This window comes from Paramormyrops kingsleyae, chromosome 9 (genome assembly GCF_048594095.1).
Source record: "Paramormyrops kingsleyae isolate MSU_618 chromosome 9, PKINGS_0.4, whole genome shotgun sequence".
Taxonomy (NCBI): domain Eukaryota; kingdom Metazoa; phylum Chordata; class Actinopteri; order Osteoglossiformes; family Mormyridae; genus Paramormyrops; species Paramormyrops kingsleyae.
In genome coordinates this window covers 34,709,720-34,735,475 of record NC_132805.1, presented here as the reverse complement: position 1 = coordinate 34,735,475, position 25,756 = coordinate 34,709,720, and the positions used below count along the sequence as shown (strand labels likewise).

The 25,756-nt window shown below is 46.6% G+C and overlaps 2 protein-coding genes across 3 annotated transcripts in view; one reads left to right on the top strand and one right to left on the bottom strand.

The window, feature by feature from the left end:
* Window positions 1-12,215, bottom strand: part of LOC111844554 (teashirt homolog 1-like) — a 29,190-nt gene extending 16,975 nt beyond the window's left edge. Inside the window, exons 1-2 of one of the 2 annotated variants that reach the window (XM_023813107.2) lie at window positions 11,968-12,215; window positions 9,493-10,050 (exon numbers count right to left, since the gene is read on the bottom strand). In XM_023813107.2, the coding sequence (XP_023668875.2) occupies window positions 9,493-9,532 (40 nt within the window). In that variant the 5' untranslated portion in view covers window positions 9,533-10,050; window positions 11,968-12,215. Of the gene's footprint in view, window positions 1-9,492; window positions 10,770-11,967 lie in introns of those variants that run through there. The other variant, XM_072716887.1, reaches the window with a different exon arrangement.
* LOC111844564 (prostaglandin reductase-3) lies at window positions 11,256-17,964 on the top strand. The gene is made up of 2 exons (XM_023813119.2): window positions 11,256-11,812; window positions 16,297-17,964. The coding sequence occupies exons 1-2, from the start codon at window positions 11,523-11,525 to the stop codon at window positions 17,219-17,221; spliced, it is 1,215 nt and encodes a 404-aa protein (XP_023668887.1). The 5' UTR covers window positions 11,256-11,522; the 3' UTR covers window positions 17,222-17,964.
* Window positions 17,965-25,756: the final 7,792 nt, after the last annotated feature.

The window sequence follows — 25,756 nt, the reverse complement described above, 5'->3', positions numbered from 1 at the left end:
TCTTCGATAATGTGGGGCGGGGTGGGGGGGGTGAGGGGATGTGGCTGCTTTTGCTGACCTTCGATGGAGTGGGGGGGCTGGGGCTGCCCTGAATGATGCCTGTCAGCTCAAACGAACAAATGAGACCCAGGAAGCCAAATGGTAGCTCTACTCCGGAGGAACAGAGGGAGAGGAGGGGAAGAAGGGAAGGAGAGATGGATATGCAGAGAAAAAATAGACCTTTAATGGCAAGTCCTGCAGTCTCATCACAGGCGGCCTGGTATGTAGCCTCTCTGCCCCCTCCCCCGCCCTACACCTCCTCCCTCCATTTACCGTTCCCGCCGTACGGACCTCCTGACCCGAGCAGGGTGGTCCGCCAGGGGGCGGCTCCTCGCTCCGTCCTAGCCCAAGTGCACGTGAGCCAAAAAGGAACTTTCTTCGCAGTGACATACAGTGCCTGTTTGAACGGAAGGAGTGTGCGGTTCTGTGTATGACAGTGTGTGTGCGCGGGCAAACCCAGAGGAATATTTTCCTCCCTCTCGTCCACCCCTCAGCACATCAGGTCTGAATTAAATTATTAATCATATGGCGTAGTGTACCTTCATATGGCGTAGTGTACCTTCATATGGCGTAGTGTACCTTCATATGGCAAACTCGCACGCAGCAGCCAGACAAGTCCACTAATAAACAATATTTAAATGCCCCCCCATGCACAGCCATAAAGCAGAATAATAAATGTTACATACAAACCTCAAGAATCAGACAAAAAAAAAAAAAAGTCTCAGAAATGCATCTAAACTCCACCGTCAGAGTGTGTGTGGGGGGGGGGGGACATAAGTTGATGTTGCTAATTAGGCAGGCAAATGCCCAAGTGAGCCGGTCCGTCCCCCCGCACCTCTCTCAGGCTCGGCCCCGTGCACTGCCAGCCGCCCCCCCCCCACGATAAACAGCAGCCACGGCCCACTGAGCCTGCGAACAGAAGGACCGGCCGAGGGGGCGAAAGCTTACACCAAAACAAAAGCGAGTGTTACTGTTCAGTTGTTAGCGATTAATTAAATTTTGAGATTAGTTACATCCTGTCTCACACGATGACACCGACAGGACATGCTGAGCGTGGGGGCCACCTGCAAGGCTGGGTTAGTGGTCAGCTGCTTCCCTGGGCTGTGGACACCCCCTCACAGACACGTGGAGCAGACACACACACACGGAGAATCACACAAAGGAAAAAAGGTGACACACGTTAGAACATTACAGAAATCTCAATGAACACCCGCCCGCCCCCACCCCACAAACCCCTCCCGTCTTTGATTTTCTTTGTTTTAATAGTTCCTCCCCTGTGTGCACAGGGCCTGAAACATGCACACACACACAGCCTGGTACTCATATGCTTTTGGGGACCGTCCAATCATTTCTATGGGTAAAACACTAACTCCAACACGACCACCTTAACCGCTACCCAGCCCTAAGCTTAACTGTAAGTAACCAAACAATTATTTTTTTTTTGATTGATTGATTGATTTTTATAAAATTGAGTTTCCTTTCGTGGGGACCAAAACGGTGTTCCCCACAATGGCAAAGTGACAGGATTTTATGACATCGTGGGGACATTTGGTATACAATGTAATGTATACATGATCCACACACACACATACACACACACCTTCATCCTGGCAGTGTGACTAAAAATGGACTGGGAGGGGGGGCTGGTGGATGGTTGATGTTTCACAGAACCAGCTGGGAACAACTGGGAAATGCTGATATCTTGGGGCCCAAAAAAAAAAAAAAAAGTCCCAATCACGACATGCCATCAGTCCTTCGCCTGCTAGGCTAACCACACAAGACGAGCGGACTGAGGCCACACAGCGAGGATCATCCCCCCGCCCCTTTGTACGCAGTCCAAATCATTTCCTCCGTCTCACTGCCCAGAATGATCCCTTGTCAAAGATCCAAGAGGAGACGAGCGGGAACATCTGTCTCGGAGCTGTCGGTTAAAGAACAGCGGATACGTCACAGGTCAGTCCTCGCTCTGCTGCGGCCTGAGAGCCTGCGCAACATCTTTCAGGAAATAATAAAATCTCACAATACCCCCCACCCCACCACAGATCAGATGGCAGGAATGGCCTGCTGATGCTCTCTGACGTCAAGGCTTAACATGTTGCTATGGGAACCCAGGTGGGGAGGGACAAAGTACATTACTCAAAGGATCGGTCCAGCCTGTAAGTGACCCCCCCCCCCCTCAGGAAACACAGTGCAGGAGGGTGTATGTGGTGGTTAGAAGCCCATGGCTAATCTGACCCAGTGAAGGCCGTGTCTAGGAACCAAGCGATACATCCCCCTTTTTAGCCTGGGGGAGGATAGATAAAGGGCCAGAAAAGGTCTGTATACTTCTCCAGAGCCCTCCGACCTCATGGCTGCGTAGGAAGTGAGCGTCAGTCAGCGGAGGATTTAAATCAGCAGCACTGCATGGTCATAATCAATGCAAATGTTCCTGTAAAGACAACAGACGAGAGAAAAAGGAGCGACGCAGAGATGCAGTTACACCATCGGCTTGGGGGAAGGGAGCATGGAGAAGAGCAGCCGCCTTGGGGGAACGGGGGCCAGAGCTGCCAGGGAGGCAGAGTGAGAAAAGGCCACAGGTGGGGGTGGGCACACGCACACGTATACAAAAAGAGTGAAGACCAGCCCCTCCGGGTCTCAGCACAGAGCCAGTGATGTGAGCTGCTGCAGTCAGTAAAGATCAGTCAAACACATACTAGCTTAGCTCCCACCCCCCAAAAAAAAAAAATGGCTCCACAGGTTTGTCAGGGGGAAGATAGACGGGCGTGAGAAAATGATTAAGCCAAGGGGGCTGTGAATAACTCATCCTAAAGTGGTAATATAAGAAGCTCTGTATCCTGCCAGCTGTGTGCACTATCTTTACTGCTAACCTACACAGGACAGCTTGGCGGGTCAGGACTCCCTGCCCATAATCGGAAGGTCGCCGGTTCAAATCCCATGGTCGGCGGAGCGATTTTTCTGTCGGCCAATTCAGCAAGACCCCCGACGGCTCCAGTGACTGATGGACCCCCCTTCCTCGATCGAAAGCTGCAAAAGCTGAACCAAGCGGCGCTGCCGTAACGTGCCAGTCCGGTGATGTCGCGATAAGCGGTGATCCATGTGTGGTGCAGGTGGAGCTACTGAATACCCACCCCCCCGTAATCTAAGACAGGAAGTGGGACGCATGTTCCCCTCCTCCAGCTGTCCGGGAGAAATGACAAAAATCTGGGTCATTTGCCATTTTCCCTTGTATTTTGTTTTATTTTTTTTAAGCACATGCATGCCAATCTATGTAAGCAACGTGGGATCCTCTGTCTGAGGGCGTGTGCCTTTCCTGGACCTCCTCAGAAACCTGCCACGGGCAGACTGACGACGACAGGTGCTAATTTTCTCACTCATTCACCACAACTCTCTGGTTTCAGCTATCTGGGGAGAGATGGGAGGGAAAAAGAGTGGGAGAGAGGGAACGGGGAAAGGGCGTTGCTGGGAAAAAAAAAAAATCACTGCCCCCTGCAACCCCAAAATTAACATTAAACTGATTTTTTTCTTCTTTTAAAGGACACTGAATATACACATCACAACATTAGGACAAATACTTCAGTAACTAAATCACTGATTCCCTTTTGTTAAAAGCCACTCAGCTTTGCCCTCTTCCGGTTTAGCGTGTGTAAGGGAGCTCACCAGCGCCCCCTGAAGGCCTCGCCCAGTCCAAGATGTCGGCAGGTTCCAGAACACATCCCATTAGCAAGTAATGACGGCACCATAGTAACCACGCGCCCCCACCCTGCTCCTACTGGTGAAGGCATGCAGGGTGAGGGGGATTCAGCCGGATATCGGCAGTCAGCGTGCCAGGGCTGGGCCCCCCCCCACCCCCAAAACGCGGACAGCTGGGCCCTGAGAACACCTTCAGCATGCAGAAATTTTTAATTGACACCTGCCAAGATAATGACACCAGTCGCAGCTGCTGCTGGAGAATTTGTCCCTCATCCTGTTCATCTGTCAGCTTTAATACCCTTCTGACAAAGACCGCCCCCCACCCCACCCCCCCAGCCCCCCAGAACTCCAATCCTAATTTACCTGCAGTTTCGTTTAACGCGTCAACCTTTGAAACCGTTCCTCTCCATGTTCTATTTTTCGCATTCCTATTTTTTGCCCCCCCACCCCCCCCCGTCATCCACCCCCTCCTCCTCCTCCTGACAGAGAAGAGCGATGAGGAAGGCAGCAAGCACAGCGACACGGGGTGGAGGACAAAAATCCCGTGGAGAGGGTAGCCCCTGCCAGCCCCCCCTCCAGCACCACCACCAACATGGTAGCAGATAAGCTGTGCTGTTTTTTTTATGAAGGGGGGGGGGGGGGTGCCGAAAAATTAAAACTCTTATTAGGCAAAATACCCCGTAATTGCTCATCTTTTATTCATACAAATGCGGCCAGCTAAAAGAATCTCAGTCATCGAGAAGCTGGTCTCAACTTTATCGGGCAGTTTTCGGGAAGACGGACAGCAGCTCCAGGAGGGAAGGCTGCACGTCCCCCCGTCCCGAAATAACACAGGCATCGCCGTGATTTGTAATGATCAAAACACAACAGCCAGCGTTCGCATTTTTCAACTTTACATCCCTAAAAATGTTATTTTTTTCTGCCATATAGATTGCTCTGGATTAGCTGTCACCCAGTGAAATATATTTTTAAAATGTATTTTGTAACATCTTAGCAACTACCATTGTATAAATTACAAAACTTGCTTTTACTTAAAATGAAGAAGAGGTTTTGTAACATTGTCTGTAGGGGGGAAGCTACATTTCAATGTAATTACTTTAAATGCTAAATATTCAAGATATACAGTTGTTTTTTTGTTATCTTTCGTATTATTTTCAGTCTGGCCATTCCACTTTGGTAGTCTGAAGTGAATGGATGATCTGAGATAGCCCCCCCCCCCCTCAGCCCCCCACAGAAACAGGGAGAGACAAAGGGGGATAGATACAGCTTAAGTATTATTATCACCTCGTGGCCCAGTTCAGCACAATGGATACAAGTAAGACATGCGTCACAAACCAGTACGAATGTAGAGCGCTTACAAAGCAGATAAGCGGCTGGTGTAACCCCCCTGTGACCGTATACACCGGCCCTGGGCGCGACATGGTGGGAGGTGTGTGAATCCCAGAGCCGGCTTCGCGGCTCGGAACGTGTGTGTGTGTGTGTGTGTGTGTGTGTAGCTACAGACAACCCTGCCCGTACATCCTCAGCAACCGCACCACGCGAAATGTGTCCGAGAACAATGAGCCACAAGGGTGGCTTGGCGCACTAACACATCCGCACGTTCCAGAACAGACCCGTAAAAGGCGTCGCTCCACTCCACAACCACCCAGGACCCACCAGGACCCACCCGCCCTCTGCGGCTCACCAGCCTACTCCCAACAGCTCTAGCTCAGGAACACGAGTGTGACCTCTATAGCATGTAGGCAAGGATCAATATCACCTGTTAACGAGGAGGACAGAGAGCTAAACACACACACACACTGTGTCCACTCTTACGAGAAGAAGCTTACTTATAGGGGAAAACATTATTTAATATTCCTGTAGGGGATTATTTAACTAAGTTTATTATTATTAAGAATACGGTAAGAGAGGGTGACACAGTTTAATGTCACCAAGGTCTGAAAATCGCATGCCAAGGTTTCGTCCCGCGAATCCATTCGTGCGGCAACAGAAACTAGCCACACGGCCTTCTGGGATCTCCATAGGTGACGAGCGACCTGTGTGTGTGCGTGTGTGTGTGCGTGTGTGGCACCACATAGGAAATATAAATAAAATATCTACTACCAAACAACCCCCCCCCCCCCCCACCATGCGTAGAGCCGAACAGCTACATAAATCACACTACTGGAATGTACAGGAAATAATCGAGGCCTCACATCTACAAAATGCTTACTGGTCATATTTGACACCATCCACAAAAATAAAAAATATATATATTAAAACAGTGACTTTCAAAAGTATAATTACACATTAACAAATAAACAATATGAAAGGAAAAAAAATCATTCAAATTTTAAATAAATCCTTCTACCCTGTTCAAAAAAAAATCGCTATAGTGAGTAGAGTATGAGTAGATATCTACTTATATAAAAAAAATAATAATTTATAAACCAATCTTTGTACAATGTTATGATAATTCATGTAAATTTTAAGCAAGCATCTAACCACATAATTTTCCAAGAAGCAGACAGATCCCAACATTGGCATTTGACTGTAATGAAGAAACTAACGCAGACAGTATAAAATCTGCACGTTACAGTGTTACTGTAATGAAGAAGCTAACGCAGACAGTATAAAATCTGCACGTTACAGTGTTACTGTAATGAAGAAGCTAACGCAGACAGTATAAAATCTGCACGTTACAGTGTTACTCAGGCCGCTAACCAGCACAGCGTCCGCGCTGTTATGCTGATCGTGACTTTATCGTTACATACATTTCCCCAGTTGAAATAGCACTCCAAAACACTCCATGTTTCATAATGAAAGTTTAATTATGAAATCTTATTAAAAAATGTGGCAACGTATTTAGTTTCTATTTTAAAAGAAAATGAGAAAATCAAAAAAGCAAACTATCTAGAAAAAAAACCCACACATAATTCTCAATTTTAACAAACATATCCAAACATATTCTTTTGGAAAACAAGCATTTGAATTTTGAATTTCTGCTCGTAAATTTAAATTCGCTACTATTCTTAAGCACTAAAACAGATTCACATGATGCATAAAAGGGAATACTAAAATGTATTTCATGATGAACAATAGAGAGATATTTTCCTCGGCTTGAGTTTGGACTAACCCAGTAGGTCTCTGCTGGGTATGCGCTCTATTGTACCGCTATGAGTAAAACTGTGTCGAGGTCATGGGACTACGCCCTCCCGGCAAGGCAGTTGGACCCGCAGCACAGTCGGTGTGTCAGCGGCATCCATGAACACAGTCGGTGTGACGTCGTGGGCCCCGAAGCCGACTCATTACATCAAAGTCGCAGACGGATTTGCGTTAATAGCTAGGCCCGTCATAAACCCGTCAGGGTTACAGATAATTAGGAGCACACAAATAAAGCTGGCAAAACAACCCCCCACCCCCCCCCCCCACCAACCCTCACCCTCCACCCCAGATAATTATATGGTTCTGTCACTACGCTTTATGCAGATGACCTAGGCTTGGTACAAGACTTGTTTTGCGTACGCTGGCCTTCCTGTCATCATTGATCGCTGATGCGGGAATCCTACACCAAAATTACACTCAAACATAAGGAAAATGTTCCGCGTGCTGGTGTGTTGGGCTGTGCTCCTTGACGAGGGTGATGCGACCTATCGTCTGAAAACAATGCAGAATCCAATGGGAATGCAGGGACAGAACAGAGGCACAGTACAGTATATCTTTTTGAAAACCTTTATGGTTAAAAATAATATGGTTCAAAATCCAGGGGTGCTACGACACAAGGGAGTACAGTGGATAAAATCTGAAGAATGAAATCAAGTCAATGTTTGAAAAGCAGAAGGTGGGACCATCGGGATATCACGATCGTCCACCGGCAACCCCAGCCAATCTCATTTCACCCAGCAACCCCTGGCCCGTTCGGTTCAGGACCTCTGACCATATAGGAGGTTCCCCTCACCACCCAAAAAACCCTCTGCGAGACAGGCAAACCGACTGCTTGGTAAGCTCCAAAATCCACAGATTTGTGGGGGGGCTCTGAGGGGATCTGGTTGCTGAGGCCTCCTGAGCCATCACACTACCGCACATTTTGGATGAGTGGTCCCTGGGGCGATTTTGAGGGAAAAGAAACGGATACACTTCACCCTTCGGCGTGTGATTGGCCGACAGAGCCCATTATGTAAATCCCCGGCCATTAAGTACCAATCAAAATCAATATTACAGCTAATTCTCCTTGAAAGTTTGCTACTAAATCACTAACCTGGGTTAGAGTGAACTGATAAATACCTATACTCAAAAATCAGCAAAAAAATTCGGTGGGAGGATCAGATTCGAATATTTTTCGCTTAAGAACTTTAAAACCTCAGTTCAATATTTCATCCTGTAAGTTGAAAATATATATCGCGCACGTTTCGATTCTACTCACTTGCAGTTCACACAATTCGTCACAACCAAGCGTTTGCAATTATAAACTAGCAGTTCAAAGCTTTTTCCTGACCTCCTGTTTGGTCTGCTTCAGCACCTCATATTTCAGAAACTGTTTAAAATTCTGCAACTGCCTTTTGTTCACTCTGGCTGTTAATGCCCAACTTCAAAGGCAGCTCCTCATTAGGACAGAGGTAGAAATCCCCATCATCCATTTACATTTGCTAAGAGCTTTATATATATATATAAAATACTTGAAAGCTCGGATCAATAGCGCTCAATCGTGTTTGTGCAATGAAACCATCTGATGGCTGATAGAGACCCCAAGTCGAGCTGCGCATAAAGTCGAAGCGTGCAAACTAACGCGCTTTTAGCACGCGTTAAACTCACTGACGTTACAGCGTTACATTGTGATCTGTCTGACGCGCTTGACTCAGTGGGCACAGCTTTACAGACGCCCAGTAACTGGAAATGATCTGACTTCCCCGATTACTCCTCCTTGGGAACAGGGGGAGATAACGACACCGCTTCTTTAAAAACTTTTCCCCTCCCTCCTTTTTTTTAAAAAAAAAAAAAAGAAAAGAAAAAAAAAAAAGAAAACTGGGGAAGAGGGGTGGGGGGGAAAGTTGTCCTTTGAGTGGCTAAAGCTGTCACGAGCATGCGTGTTTCCATGGTGAGTGATTTATTGATGTTTATCGGGGACGCGCGGATCAAAGGCGCCACGTGACAGACGATCAATCACGCATCAAATCAAGAATGGCAATCCTCTAATAAAAGCTTGCAGAGAGAGAAAGAAAGAGAGACGGTCAGCTTCCTGTCAGTTTCCCCTCCCTTGGCTCCTGATTAAAAGATGCATTTGCAGTGTACTTTCTTACGGCGCGATTGACCCGAAACGACACGTTTTGTCCCCCGAAAGAAACAAACCCTGCAGAGTTTAATGCGTTCATATAGGCTACCTAAAAATCCGCTACGCACAAGATCCGCAGAAATGCGGATAGAAGCGCGTCCATTCTGACAAAGAGTCGGGGCTGTACATCTTACATTTGGGGGGGGGGGGGGGGGGGGGGGCAAGTTACATCCGTATTTGTACGTCATTTTAGGACTGTGTGTGTTACCTCCTGCTGTACATGAACTGTCTGGTTCAGAGGGGGGGTGCAGCTGAAAAAATACTATTTTAACTGCGGTTCTGTAAGGGCTACGGGGTCATACTCTTAAAAAATAAAAATAAAAAATAGGGATATTTTGCGATCCGATGAATCTCTGGTTTTACATGCAATCCCTGACAGATAATTTTTGTATAGTTTTTGGCTAAGATCCGTTTTTTAATCCTCACAGTGTCTGTGAGGGATGCGTTTCGCTTACCTGCAGAGCGCCTCGGTTCTTGTTGCTTCCGCCTCGGCATACTGCTTCTGGTGACTTTCCTCTAGTCTTTTCATGCAGGAACCAAAATAAATTTTCGACCAGCCGAGAAAAAAAAATAAACGATGTTTTTCTGAGTGTTGCTTGGATTTTTTTTTTTATCCCCTGAAAATATTGGATTCCTTTTCTTGTGGGATAATTTATGAGATAAGTCCTGAAGTCTGTTGAAGTCTTTTCAACACAGCGGCAAAGCTCGGTGTATCCCTTTTGTAAAATGAACGTTTAAAGGGTAAAACGTTAAAATGAGCAAAAAATGAGGAAAAGTCCCTGCGTAGCTGCGACGCGAAAATTTCCCCAACTCATAGCGCGTCGCCGGAGGACCGCGTCCGAAGGGCAGTCAGGGCAGCCGACTTTGGCTCAATCCCACCGCGTCCATGGGAAAAAGATCGCCAGTCTGACAACGATGGATATTTGACGAAAAAAAATAAAATGAAAAACAAACACTTCCAGCATGAACACCTTTTTATTGTATCCCCGTATCAGCGCTCCTGGTTCCCAGAGCTACAACCGAAAGGAAATTAGGAGAAAACAAGACAGGCAATTAGATGGTTAATGTCAGTCAGTCACTACGCCACCTCAAAGCTAGATCAAGAAAAACCTTTGCCGTCAGTGAAATACTTTCCGTCTCCCCACACCCTTTCACTCGGGCGGCTTGGCTAGGCTCCTTCTTCAAGCCGCATTTAGGAGCCCGAGCGCTGATTTCCCACTTTGGCTTGGGAGCGCACGGCGGCGCCCGACGCGGCGGAGCGCAGCGCACCGCGACTGCGCCAAATAAAGCGGACGCGAGATCCCCCCGATCCGGCGCGGCAGCCTGGCATGCAGGGGTCTGCCAGCCCCCGGAAAAGTCCACCGGCGGGGATCAGCCAACCCCTGGAAAGTCCAGCGACGGAACGGTCCTGGGCTGAGAAAAGGCAGCCGACACACACATCCAAACCCAGAAGCGCCTCAGACAGCCTCAACTGATAGACAGACGCATCGAGTTGGGTTTTCCTGCTTCACTTTTACTCCTCCCCTCGCTACGAGCGTCACCCTGACAGTAAAACCTACCTGTCAATCTTTTTAATTGTCTTTTTTCCTCTCTCTCTCTCTCTCTCACCCTGAACTGAACGCCTTGACAAAGGAAGGCTTGGATCTGCCTCATGGAAACGTCAAAGTCATGCGATTGTGGAGCATTAAACTTGAGCCGCTATAAGAGGAGTACAATAGGTTATTATTGCTAAGCTAATATGCCTGCAGATCGTGTTAATTTTACATTTGGAAATGTGAGCCGTTGCTTGATTTCCATGGGTTAAACGATACTTCCAAGCAGGCTACAGATATTCAGTCAGAGAAATGCGGGAGTTACTGTCGTTAAACTATTACAACTCCGTAAAACACCGTTTATAACGTATTTATTTTAAAAACTTCCCTGTAAAAATCTGACTGTAAAGGCAAGGTGGAAATTCATTTTAATAAGAAAGTTAAGATGCCTTTGCCTACAAAGCAATCCCTGTGCAGACTTTGCTCAGATAAGTTCTCGGGAATCAAAATCTGCGTGGAAAATTTTTCACAAAACGTACAGTTTTCGTGATAAAACACTTGTGCCGAGTTGCACTCATTGTACATACTCCCCCTTGTTCCCCATTTCCCGACATGTGTGCCCCCTCCCTCTCTCCCTCCATTCCTTCCTTTGAAGGATGTTTGAAAACTGCAGATTGATTCGTTTCACCTTACTAGGAAGTGAACGCTTTGCACGGGAAGAGGAGGGACTGGGGGCACCGGCTCCACCGCAGCTAGGCTGCTCCGTCTCGTGTTTATCAGTGGCACAAATTAACGCGTTAAAACAATAGGTCGCGCGGTCTAACGACAATCGTGCCATTTTCTAAAGTCCGCCGCACCCGCTTTCGGCTCCCCGGTTTAGATGCAATCGGTGCACACAGAGTGTCCGTGAACTTTGCCGTGCTCGTCCCCCCTCCTCCTGCAGCCGTGGGGCAATGTCCACTTCACTTTTATTCAGTAACATAAGAGTGTCTTTAGCGTGCGGCTGGGGACGCGGAGTGAAACACGCACTTTTCCGCCCGCCCGCAGTCCGGCCGCAGCCGCGTCGCTCCGTAATAGACATGTCGTACTCCAGTCACTTCATGGATTTTAAAGGCTCCTCGATACCTAGCGCCATGAAAAAGCTGTTGGTGACAAAGCTGAGCCAAAAATTCAGGGACGCCGTATCCTTGCAAACCGTTCCGGTCCCGACACCTGGCGACGGAGACTTACTGATAAGAAATCGGTGAGTTTTATATGGTATTCTGCCTTGTGTGTAGCCGTTTTATCGCGTTTGGGGAACATAAAATGAGATTAGCCTACATATCACACTATTACATACAAGTGTATTTATTAGATCGGGTAAACAACTGTTCTCTAATATCCGAAATGGGTCCTTACCTCTTGCTGTGAAGCAGCGGTCCCGTTAGAGTCCCAGCCGATTCCAGTCCGATCATTTATTCTGGACGAATTTTGCACGGCGCAAAAAATGTAGAGATATGTCGTAGTTCCGCCCCAACATCTGTCTATCAATCCATCTGTGCATGTTGATCTATCTGTATCGACTACGTCACGTAGCCGCATCCAGAAAGCCGCCGGGACTTGCGGGAAACACGGAGATGCAGCACAAGGAGGAGGACCGCCGTGCGTCCGCTTAACGTAGCCGCTTCATCACCCTTCATCGGTGCTTGGTGTTTTTTTTTTTTTTTGGTCTTTCGAAATAATATCATCGGACAAAACGAAGGTTCACTGATCTCGAAAACTGAATCTGCAATTCTTATTTCTCAAAATAGTAACGAGACGCTCCGTGTTATTTAAAAGCTACATAAATCGATGATTAGAGTAGTTCTGGTTCTTTCATCTTGAAATTAAGGTTTATTTGGGTAATAACTTTTGGTGAGTTACGCATCAACAAATATGAAGACTCGCGAATTTAATTTACTCAAGTAATTTCGTTCAATTCGCTCATATAAAAATGACTGAATAAAATGTTACTAGACGCTGTATTATATAGCCTATCATTATTATAATTCACTTAACCGCATTTTAGACAGGCTGTACCGTGTGTACTATTCATGTAAAAGGACAGAACTTTTAAATATACCCAAACACGGTTACTTAGCTTAGATTTAATGCTATAATACTTTAGTGAATTTTACTACTTTGCAATCAGATGCACCAATTCTAATATTTGTTATTCTCGTACATTTTGAAAAGTTGATCACCCAGACAGTCCACTTTTTACATTTATTTAAAACATCTTGGTCCTGCAAAATTAGCAGTTTTATGCGAAATTATCGTGCGACTTTCTCGTATTTATTTCCTCTACCTGTTTATTATAGGCCTAATCGTTTACAAACTTAACGAGATATTTGTTATTGTTCTAATAAGTTGTCACCTAGGCAGTTAAAGGTTTTTTTTGTTGTTGTTTCAGTAAATACTTCGTCTAATCTCTGATAAAATCTTACTTCATGGCTAGTAGAATACAAGTGTTATGGACGCAGTGTACTGTAAACAAAGGCACCGTTGTAGAGATCTTGCCCTTTTTGACTCAAGCAAAAAATATTCTATACAAAATATAACGTTTCCGGCGGTTTACGCGTTTATATATTCTGCTTCTAAAAAATAAAGCGAAAATCCAAAAAGGAGCCCTTAACTTAAAATGTGATATTTGCCAGTTAAGTAGGATTTAACAAATTTCACGGCTTTGAAGTTATTTTATTATTTGCGTGCCCTTTTCCAGCAAATCCTAATTTCTTACAGTATACATTCAAATTGTAGGCTACTTTATAAAATGCTGATCACAAAAAAGTTTAATATGGGCGAAGTAGAACGCGTGTCACATTTTGTTTCGCTGTATGTCTTGGGTTTTTCCTTCATTTCTAAGTTACCTGACTTTACAAAGCCAGGTACCGTCTGGCAGGTGTTTGTGAGAAGCGGGTCAAAGCGCTGCTCAGGGGCTTCAGGGCCAGAAACTCAGCTGGCGCGCCGTGAATAGAGAAAAATATCAGTTTACCTATGAACCTCGGCTTCCCCGCAGAAACGGGGTCGCATCTAGATTCTGAGGATTAGTGTATAATGTTACTCATCTGCAAGAATGAGGCCGGTATCGGATACGCAACATTCATCCCCAAATAAACCACTAGATGCAGTGAGTAGCCTACTATTATAGTATTGTGGTCGAGCCACCGCGATCATGTGTAGGCCTAATATATTAAAACGATCTAAAATGTAAACAAAATGGCAGGAAGGAAGTGGAAACATTTCATTGATATCTAATTTAAACGGTGCTTTGCGCATCTCATAGATGGACTTTATAAAATGGTGTATTTGGTATGTGGTGCTCAGATTTAATTTGTAAACTCATCACTGTGTTTTTAAGGCTGTTCTGTTTTTTAGTATATGTAAATACTGTGTATAACAGATTTATGTAAACGCGAGTCTCGGGAATGGGGGGGGGGGTGTCTGTGTTTATTTAAATATACCCATGTTAAGTGCTTGTATATCTCCTAATCCGACAATTGAAAGTCTTAATATTTTTAAATGCCCAAATGTGTTTAAGGCCCTACATATATTCATTATGACTATTGTTGTTTTATTATCATTAGAATGACTGTTACATTTAGTGTTTGGCTACTTAATGCTTTAACAGTACGTAAAGTACCTTTAAATTGGCCGAGAGTACAGCAGTAGCACCTTGTTACGCCGATCTGCTTTAGGGTCGTGTATAACCACACTGTCCCTGTAACCGTACTGGTTAAGAGGGGCCGGGTGACCTGGCTTGCTGGCCGAGCCGCATGACACTGAAGCATGATGTTGGCGTGTGGGGGCCGGTGGAGCACAGACAGGAGCTCTGATCTTACAGCCCCCCCTTTAGGCCCCCATAGGTGTTCCCACAGTGTCTGGCGAGTTTCTGGGGAAACTCATTTTTGGGGCCTAAGACTCAGGTGAAAGGTGGATTGCATCTCTCTGAGTTTTTCATTTGAGAGATCTTCACGTCACGTTTGCATTTCGGGGCTTTAGGTTTTACTGAACTCCTTCCCACTTACTGTATCATTTTAATAACATGTTGAGATCGCCACCATAAAGATATTTTTAGTCTTCATCGTCGTTTTTGTTATATTATTAAAATTATCATCAGCAGTAGCAGTAGTCTGAGATGTTACTGCATGACTGAAACAATAGTAACATAACAGATTAACAGATACACCTGCTTCTCAGAAACAGACCTAAACATTTTGTGATGCTTTTAATGAAAAACTTAGGATCTTGTGACCATGAAAACAACCTGACGTATTTTTTTTTAAAACTTGGGGGGTGGAGCAGTAGCAGTAGGTGGAGCAGTAGCAGTCAGAGACTGTCGGAAAGTGTCTGCTTAATTAGTGCCGTATATTTTTGCTGAACACACAAGAGACCCAGTGTTGTTTGGCGTGTCGACTAGATTTACACGTTTATTATAGAACATGGACAAATTTACGTAATACATTACAGGAGGCTTCACATTTACACTGTAGAATTGGAGACGTTACTTATCTTATCTGCATTTAATTATCTCAAAGAATTCACATCATTTATCATTGTTGTTTCAGCCTCATCTTGAGTGTTTTATGCAGCCAACTCAAGGTGCAGTAGATGATCCCATACAGGGATTTAACCTTGGAGTCTTTGTCATTTGCCCAGTTTCCAGTGCACTGAACCTTCAGCAGTAATGTTCTGGAAATCTACACTGCAAATGCATGTGTACTCACTACATCTCGTGTTGTTGTCTTCGCCATTTTAACTATTTTGGAATTTCACCTTTTTTTTTACACTGCATTCGCCATGAGTCTGTGCTCACGTCCACTCAAAAGTAACACGAGAAGAATTTCCTTGTTCAGTCCCATTTAATTGGAGTATTTAAATTGAGATTAAAAACTGCACGGTGCATGTGAAGCACAATGATGAGTCCAAGCAAAAATAACTTTTTTTTGTACATACTTGCTTCATATTTTCTCTTCATTTTTCTTTAAAGATGATTCCCGAGATCAAACGTCTTTTGAGATACTGTCTGGGGAGAGAAATGCAGAAGACTATATACTGTAGTGTGTATGTATTTTTTTCCCACGAGCAGTAGATACAGAGTCCTTGTAGCAAACAGTGCGTTTTGTTTCGACGCAGTCCTATTTTGGCGGAATTTCATCTGCGGTTTTTCAGGAGGGATTTGAGCTGGTTCGGATGCAGCGAATAGCAAGAGGAGAGTGTAAACTACAGTCTTCCCATCAGAAGTCAGGGCTTCTGAAATGGTTACTTTTCCACACAGGTGTTTAATGGCGATAAAGAAAACTGGACTTGCTGGTTTCAGTGGGCGAGGTCATTGAACGGGTTGGGTCCTCACCGTAGTAACTCTGAGGGCTGCGGAGGTCGTGACCTTGTCTAATTCCTTGGCGAAAGCCTGTTTGAAAGCACTCATCCGACACCTCTGCTTTTATTACAATATTTGACACATCACATGTGATGTCATAGGCTTGTCATGCAAATTTTTTCATGTGATTTGTCCCTGGGGAAAAAAATATATGCTGTGTATAAATATAGATGTTTATCCTGTATATAATGACAGCACTCATCTTGTGCTTCCTGTACTTTCAACCTTGTCATCTGTTTATTTTCATGCCGCATGGCATCTGCTCTCTCCCGTCTGTGCCGACGTGCGAGTCTGTCTCACGTTGCCCCTTTCCCTCCCACGCCACTCAGATTCATTGGCATCAACGCGTCCGACATCAATTACTCGGCGGGCCGCTACGACACCTCGGTCAAGCCGCCTTTCGACGTGGGGTTCGAGGGCATCGGTGAGGTGGTGGGTGTGGGCCTGAGCGCCAGCGCACACTTCACCGTGGGCGACACCGTGGCCTACTTCGTGGAGGGCGCCTTCGCCGAGTACAGTGTGATCCCCGCCAAGAAGGGCGTGCGCGTGCCGGCCATAAAGCCGGAGTTCCTGGCGATGTTGCTGAGCGGCGCCACTGCCCATATCGCGCTGAAGAAGCTGGGCGAGTTGACGGAGGGCCAGACGGTGCTGGTGACGGCGGCCGCCGGGGGCACCGGCCAGTTCGCCGTGCAGTTTGCCAAGGCGGCCGGCTGCCACGTCATAGGCCTGTGCTCCTCTGACACGAAGGCCGGCTTCCTGAAGACCATTGGCTGCGACAGACCCATCAACTACCGCAAGGAGGACCTGCCGGAGGTCCTGCGCCAGGAATACCCACGCGGAGTGGACGTGATCTACGAATCCGTCGGCGGCGATGTCTTCGATCTGGCCGTCAACAGCTTGGCCGTCAAGGGCCGGCTGATCATAATCGGCTTCATTTCCGGCTACCAGTCAGACCTGGGCCTCGCTCCGGTAAAAGCCGCCGCGCTCCCGGTCAAGCTGCTGAAGAAGTCCGCCAGCATGCGCGGATTCTTCCTGCCGCATTACCTGTCCGACTATGGGGAGGCGCTGGCGAGCATGCTGAGCATGTATACCCGCGGCAAGTTGGTGTGCGAGATCGACCGCGGGGACGCGGCTCCTGGGGGCAGGTTTGTGGGCCTGGAGTCTGTGTTTCGTGCCGTTGACCACATGTACAGCGGGGGGAACCTCGGCAAGGTGGTGGTGGCACTCGGTCCGGAGGCCGAGAGCAAGCTGTGAGCGGGGAACTGAACAGCGCAGGGACAGCAGTGTCAACAGACACACGAGTAAAACCTCCCCAGTATGAGTGAATTGAAAGTGCCTGTTCTTCTCTGTACGGCTTAAAGTCAGCTTGTTGACTTTGACTGTTGATTTAATTTTGACTTTCCTGTTCATTTACATTGAATTCTTACACATCGTGATAGTAAAACTCAATAGATTACAGAACAATGCAGACTCGACTTTTCATTTCTTTGGTAAAAATCCTAAGTTTTTCTCTCTCACTTTACGGCTGCTTTAGTTTAAGGTGTGATGCAACCACATGTGTGTCTCTGAACGCCATGCCGAACTGCGATCCCCCCAGTTCCTTCTAACTGTGGGGATAATTGGCCAAACAGGGAACTGTGAGCTGAGCTGTCACGAGGCTGCTCTCATATTGGGGGGGGGGGCAGCTGAGGATCTGGGGGCCACGAGTCCAGTAGGCCTTTAAAACGGGGACGCCGCTGCCATTATGTGCATGTTAAATGCCCGTTAAGGGGACGACGGCGCGCACACGTGCTCGTCTATCATGAACACGCTGGACACTGAACGCCACAGCAGACAAGACCACAGCCTTTAAGAACCTCTATTCACAACCTTCAGCAGTCAGAGATTTTGTGTTTATTGAAATACTGTTGGCTTTCTCCAGTTAGTGCTGGTGTGCTTTTTCCTTTTGGCTAATGTACTATTTTTGTTTTCATATAAATAAAACTTCATTGTGCTGAGTCCTGCACTGCGGGTAATTATTCCAAGAAACTGTTTAACTGCAGGAAGATTTTATTACATTCTGTGTTTGCTTACTGGATGGTTTATGAAGTAGCCTGTTATACAGGGGCTTTTAACATTTGTTGTTGTTTCTTTACAGTTCTTTTTCTGAGATTGTCCTTAAAACAGCAGTATGTCCGCAGCAGAAACTCGGTTAAAGGTTCTCACTTGAGGGGCCACTGGAGACTCACTGCCTGGCTTTAAAAAGGGCAAATCGTCGACCTGGAGTTCTGTTCCGTAACGATGCTGCCGCTCGCTGCTTACTGGCCGGTCCTTTGGGTAGACATGTGGGCTAGATAACAGTCATCACGGGGGAGGAGGGGGGTGCTTGCAAAGTAGGTAGGGAGTAAAACAACAGGGCCCCCTGCCCAGATAGAGCTTGTGGTGGTCAGACCCCCACCCCCCACCCGCATTACTCATAACGGGAGAGATGTCAGCCAGGAACTAACAGAATACACCAGGGCTCTCCACTGCGAGGCGGCGATTCCGGAATGCTCTGCCATTAAATAAAAAGACGAGAACAAGCTCCTGCACATTGGTCCGTGTAAGCAACCGAAGACACCACAGCGCTGAAGCGTTCATGTTTTGCTCCAGGGTTTAAGAAGTTGCTATGCAGTCAGAGGACCATAGGTCTAGGTCTTGTTCTCCCGCAGCTGGACCCAGTGCTGAAGCTGCTGTAAACCCCCACCATTTACAGAGTTGGACTATTCCATGGTTGATCCTACCCTAATTAATGAAGTTGGAACAGACCATGTGTCACAGAGTTGGACTGCTCTGTATGTCTTACCAAACATTCACCACCCAGTTTGAGCTAGTCCATATGTTTTTTCGAGTCAGAACTGGACTAGTCTATGTGCATTATCCCACCCTCAGTGAACAGGACGGACTTTTCCATTAATTTTCTCCCCGTCAGTTCTCTCTCTCAGTTCTAACTGGGGGTTACTACTATCTACCCAGCACGGCTGTTGCACACTGTTCACTGGACCAGGATTTTCTTCAAACTGTCATCAGACGGTTAGGGGGGAGAGCTCGTATGTGTGGCTCCTGTGTGTTTACTTCCGTTACCTCACCAATCTGCTGTCTTTACCTCCTCACCTGCCCCCCTTCCAAGCAGCACTGTAAAGTCCAGGTGTACGAGACCCCAAGGTGGCCGTCTTCATGTAAATCGCTCAGCAGAAACCTTTCTGTCCCATCTGGCAGGCTGAGCCGACCCATAACAGCCTCACGTCGTAACGTGACACCACATTGGTGAAATGCTCGACACAGTCCCAGCAAACAGTACCCCCACCTGCAGAGGCAGAGCCTTCATGTGGCCTCTCCCAGACCGGACCCCAGCTGCGGAGCACCAGCGTATTCCCTGGGGGGCCCTTTCTCAATACTGGCCCACTCCCCCCTCCTGCTCAGTACTTACGACCTAATTACAGCATCCTACATAACTAATTAATCACCGTTGCCCCAATCACAATGACAAGGCCGCAAAGGTGACTTTCCTTAAAAATCTCCCTTTTGCATGATTTTTTTTTTACCTCAATCACCACAATTATGTTCTCCAGATGTCTGTCCAACTTTCAGCCCAAGTTCTGTACTCAAATGGCCGCCAAGGTCAGGATGCATTTCACACGCATTCCAGATATGACTGCAGTTGAGGAAGGTGAAGGTGGCTGATGTGTGAATGGGAGGAAGATCTTCAGGTGAGAGGATGGAGTTTACGTGTGTGTGTGTGTGTGTGAGGGATCAAAGCCACAATGACATGCACGGTTACATCAAAGGGCTTAGATGACACAGGTAGCACAGAGGAATTTAATTAATTGACTTACTTACAAGATACCTCTGTAGACTGTGATGGACTCGGAATTGTCCCAGGCAAGGTGACCACTCACTCTCCGGTACTGTCATAGCCAATGGCGATAAATCACAATCATTCCACGTGATCTGATGAAGAATTCATTCTAAATTAATGAGAAGATTTATAATGAGAAAGAACTGGAATGTGGGGGTGTTAAAATGGCCACCCATTGGCATTTTAAGCCAGAAAAACAGTAGAGTTTTATGCTGGTGGATTTTTTTTGCCTCCATGCCCTTCATGAGAAATTTGCCAGGTTTTTAACCCAGATATTTAACCAACCAATGAGCTCTGGTCAATGTGGTTGATGTGCATCTTCCTAAAGTTCTTGGTAGGCTGAAATGTGACATCTTTATTGCAGTACTTTCCATATATTTCCATATATTAGCGAGGTAATATTAAAAAAAAAAAAATATATTCTGCGATAATTCTCGGTAGATGAGGGGAAAAAAAAGAGTCAAAGACTTTGGTGGTTGAACATTCTCACCACCTTGGAGCTGAGAAACACTCTCAGTGTGAAGCTGGCAAATGAACCACAGCCGTGTCCCGCGGCCCCTTTTATACATTATTTAGGCAGAAGCCTCTTTACAGTTGCTATAAAATCCAGCCATTCTGTCATTCATTGTCTTCTGGAAGCTCTGGTGAGCTTGCTGGTCCTTGGTCTGTTCCCCTTAGCTGAAGTTTAGCTTCTGTGCCGGAATGGAGTCTGTCGGATCGTGGACATTTTGTGGACCAAAAATGTAATCAATCAATACAGTGGATTAAGTTACACTTCAGTTTTTTTCCCCCCCTGCCATCTTGTATCGCTATTTTCAGGCTATGAATGACTCATCCATCGAAGGATGAAGCTCTCGTGGCTGTGACGCCACCGCTTCAGCTGGTGCTCTCTGAAGACATGGAACTTTCCAGAAGAATGCCTCCAAGTCTGTGCCAGAAAGTGAAGGCCCATCAGTAACGGACAGGTGCTCCGACCTCACCCCATAGCATTCTGAGATTAGACACTCTTCACCCAGGAAGCCTTATTAAGCAAAGCACACCAAGACTCAGGTTGTAACTTCTTCCCCTTGACAACTGAGCTAGGAGCAGTGTACTTTCCACATGGCCTAGGTTCAGCTATCCCGATCAAAATGACTAAGCTGATCTGGGATCAGCTACGCAGGGGTTCATGACAGTGCAGTGTCACTAGAACCAGCAGGACAGTTCTAAAATTGACTGCTTGGGGTGTATTTTCTGACTTCAGGTTTGTGCTGATCTGTTGCATTTTTTTTTCTCAAACAGCTTTTCACTGGGGGAACAGAGAGGAATCTGCTGTTGCCCTGTTGCCCCAGGCACTGAGTCTCCTTTTCCCTCAGGAAAACATGCTCTCCAGTGCTTCGTAACAGGCCTATGAATGCCATACAACACACCGGGTTTGACTGATCACTTGTGGGTGGGTGAGGGGGGCGGTTAGAGGTTTTTTTCTTCAACAAGGTTGGTGAAGGGAGGGGTCTAGTGCCCACTCTCCGTGTGACGGACAGGTGCGTGACCATGCAGGACCGCCTGTTGCGGATGGGGAGGGCAGAACATGCAAAAATTACACGGTACGAGACAGCCAATGGGGTCAGGTGTCCTGGCGAGATTCTGCGTGCATCATTCATTCATCGCAGGAAATGGGTAATGCATTTCACGCCTCTCAGATCACGCCCGCCCTCTCCCCGCCGCATTCCCTCTTTATCCCACATCACTTTCCCTGAATTGTTTTTTTCTTTGTCCACCGCATTTGCAGAACCAGGAACCACCCCCCCCCGATCCTCACCATGTGCCGAATTAAGCCTAATTGGAAGAGATGAACGCTCAAAGCAGGAAGTCAACTTTGCCATAATTAGGCAGCTTTACGGCCCGGCTTTCCGGCACGCTGCATGTTTACCTTCATGTTGAGGTTGATGTTGGCCAATTAGAGACAGGGAAACAGTTTAACCTCCGTCATTCACCACGTACAGAGGGTGGCGGGGCGTTAACCGGGGGGGGGGGGGCGAAAATCTCGAGGAGGTGCTGGAACAGCACAGCGACATTTAAAGCATCCAAAATAGGAGCTGTAATTAAACGAGGTGGCATGAGGGTGTAGCTATGCTAGGGCCCATTGTAACATTGGTGGGGGTCAGAAAGGCTGCTGGGAAACCTGGCATCTCCTCCTGGAAGGAGGTGACACTCCTGCTCATCTCATAGAATACATTTTAATTAGCACCTGAGCGGCAGCGGAAACGGCAGGCAAAGTGTGTCAGCGCACAGATAATTATTTCAATACAATAATTAGCGGCAGAGGCCGAGCGGAAGGCAGCGGGTCCTGCGACCCTCAGGGATCAGGGTCAATCGGCCTCAGCTCGAGAGCGAGCCTGGTGTTTAAAAAGAAGAGCCTGGGTCCTTGAACGGTGATGAAAAAGAGAGTTATAGTGCTGGGTGCCTTAACCGCTACGCCCCCTGCTGCCCAGATGTGTGAGAAGTGCGGGATGGTTTGTTTAGTCCCAGAGAACACGTTCCACCCATTATCCTCCATCTCCAAGTGTGCTTGGTGCTGCAGCTGTGATGATATGAGGATGGGGGCTTTGTCGACCTGCCTTTTAAGTGACTGATGGACTCCGTGTGGCCTTAGAAGTGTGCATCTCTGGAGGGGTGGCGAGTACTATCCATGCCCCACACGAATCTCAAGTCCTGCCCAAGCCATGCCCACTGAAACCCAGGCTAATCGGTTTCTTTTGCTCGTGTTTAGAGACACACATGCACAACCCACAGTGCTGAAGGCCTGGTTTAAGATAATATAATTTGTTCTCACACTGTTCTTCTGTCCCTAGTGTTGCTCATAAATTAATACAAAAGGATCTGGCAGGCAGGCGACTTCCTCTTGGCTCGCTTTGCCCATCGATACTTGCATTTGCATTTATTAATTTTATTTAGCAGACGCTTTTGTCCAAAGTGATGTACAAGTGAGGCAAACAGCACGTTAGAAACATGCAGCTCTCAGAGAGCTGCGTGGGCATAAGTGCAGCTATGCTGAGCTTCTGATAAACGCCCAGTTACAAGTGTAAGTAGTTTAGGGGCAAAACCTACACGACATCTTCCAACAAAGCAAGAATCTAATAAGACATTTCAATGACCTGAAGTACAAAATTAAGGACATTCGGAGAACATAGAGAGAGAGAGGCTAGCAGAGGAATTCCTGAAACAGATACGTCTTGAGGTGTTTCTTGAATGTATAGAGGGAGTCTGACAACCGGATGTGGTTTGGCAGCTCATTACACCATCAGGGAATCGTACATCAGAAACTTCTCACGTGGTGGAGGAATTTCCAAGCGGCGTTGGGTTGCTGACTAAAGAGGGTGAGATGAGATGAAGGTCTTAAAGAGCCTCAATGGAGATGAGTGCTTGTCCATTAATGGATCTGAAGACCAGCACCAAGGAATTGAACATGATGCAAGTGCCTATAAGGAGCCAATGGGGAGAGACAAAATGGGGTGTAACATCAGAACACTTAGGCTGATTGAATACCAGATGTGCTGCTGCATTTTCAATTGTCTGCAGTGGACCTGCTAGTTGAGAGCTGCAGTGGTCTAGTTGAGAGCTGCATACAGTGGCAGAAAAGGCCTGATCTTCCTTGTTATACAGGGTGAATCTGTAAGATGGGGAGACTGCGGTTATGTACTCAGCAATGGACAGCTAGTCGTCAATCATTACTCCCAGGTTCCTGGGGGACCTTGATGGAGACAGCATCAATGATCCAAGCTGAGCATTGATGTCATGATGGACAGTCGGGCTGGCAGGGAAGACAAGACGCTCGGTCTTGGAGAGGTTTAACGGGAGGTGATGTTCGCTCATTCAGGCTGCGATATCAGAGAGGCATGCAGAGATCCGAGCAGAGACTGTGACATCATCAGGGTATATTTGGATGTCATCGACCGACGTAGTCGTGGTAGGAGAAGCCATGTGCCTGGATGATCTGGCCTAGAGAGGTAATGAAAAAAGATGACCAAGGACAGAGCCTTGGGGGATACCGGTTACTACCCCAGGCAGCTTAATTTTACTTACTGTGTTCTTTATACTTTCTGTATCCTTCGATACTTCATCGTCTTTACCATGTCCATCGAACATCATACCCACTGTGTCCACAGATGTCCTTTGATGCTTCTTCACACTTTCTATGTCCTTTACTATGTCTATCGATACTTCATCATATTTACTACGCCCATCAATGCTTCCTCATGAATTAGAATTTAGTGAATGTAGTGAATTGTCATTGTTGACACACCACAGCACACAGTGCAGAACAACGAAATGTGTCCTCTGCATTTAACCCATATATGACAATGTGACATAGCAGGGGGCAGCTAATTCAGCGCCCGGGGAGCAGTGCTTGGGGGCGGTACCTTGCTCAGGGTACCTCAGTGGTGCCTTGCTGGTCGGGATTCGAACCTGCAATAACCTGCAATCTTTCAATTACAAGTGTGCGTCCCTAAGCATGTCCATTGATGCTTCCTCATACTTGCCATGTCCATCAGCATGCTTACCCAATCTATTGATACTTCCTTATTTTTACTGTCCATTGATATTTTGATACTGTTACATGTTCTCATGCAGCGCTTTTAAGAAGGCCACAATCACAGTCGATATGTTCCCCCTTCCCATGTGTGCATTATGGTGCCAGCCATAGAAACAAACACAGGGAAAAAATCAAGTAAATAAGCAGATGTATTTCTCACTCGCTTGTCATCACGCCAGCTCCCTCAGTCTGGGTCCGCCGTATTGTTTTATGGATTACAGGGTCTTAATGCCGCGGCCTGCTGTGTTATGAAAATGGGATATGTGTGCAGAGACTTGGATACATGTGTTTTGCTTTCAATTAATATCCAGTTAGCCTGAGGTGCTGGCCGTTCACATGAGTCTTTCTGGCTCAGTCATGTTTTCTGAGCTCTTGGCCACCTCGCTCCCCCCCTTTTCTCTCTCTCTCTTTCTCTCTGTCTCTCTCCCTCTCTCTTCCAAGCTCCAGAGCTCATCAGTGAAACGTTTTGATGAGCAGGCAATTGGCCCCTGCTTTCCGCTTGCTCCGCCTCTGCTCATCCCCATTAATGGGCTAAACTCCTCCATCTTTGTAACCGGGGGGGTTGGGGGTTATGTGAGCTATCTCACCAGCAGCAAGCACCTGAAAGTGCATTGACCACGATGCACCTGAAAGGTTATTCCTGCATCAGAATCATGGGGACTGTAAAGAGAGGTATTAGAGGAAGACAATATCTACCATGAGAATGCAGTCAGTCTATGTTGAATGCATGATTGACATGAGAGATCTGCATTAGAAATGGTGTGAAGGTCTGGGTTTCAGACCTGAATGCAGCAAATGTGGTCACACCACTAAGCCCATGTGCGTCACTTCAGTTCAGTCCATGCCAATATGAATCCTTTAAGCAAATAACACACTGTGACCAGCACTGTGCTGCAGACAGAGTGTGGAGTTTACACAGAGCTGTATAAAAGACGTGGTGTACAATTTACACAGAGCTGTATAAAAGACGTGGTGTAGAATTTACACAGAGCTGTGTAACTGATACAGTGTAGCGTTTACACAAAGCTGTATAAAGACATGATGTAGAGTTTACACAGAGCTGTGTGACTGATACAGTGTAGTGTTTACACAAAGCTGTATAAAAGACATGATGTAGAGTTTACACAGAGCTCTGTAACTGATACGGTGTAGCGTTTACACAGAGCTGTATAAAAGACATGGTGTAGAATTTACACAGAGCTGTATAACTGATTCAGTGTAGAGTTTACACAGAGCTGTGTAACTGATACAGTGTAGTGTTTACACAGAACTGTATAAAACACATGGTGTAGAGTTTACATAGAGCTGTGTGATACAGTGTAGAATCTACACAGAGCTG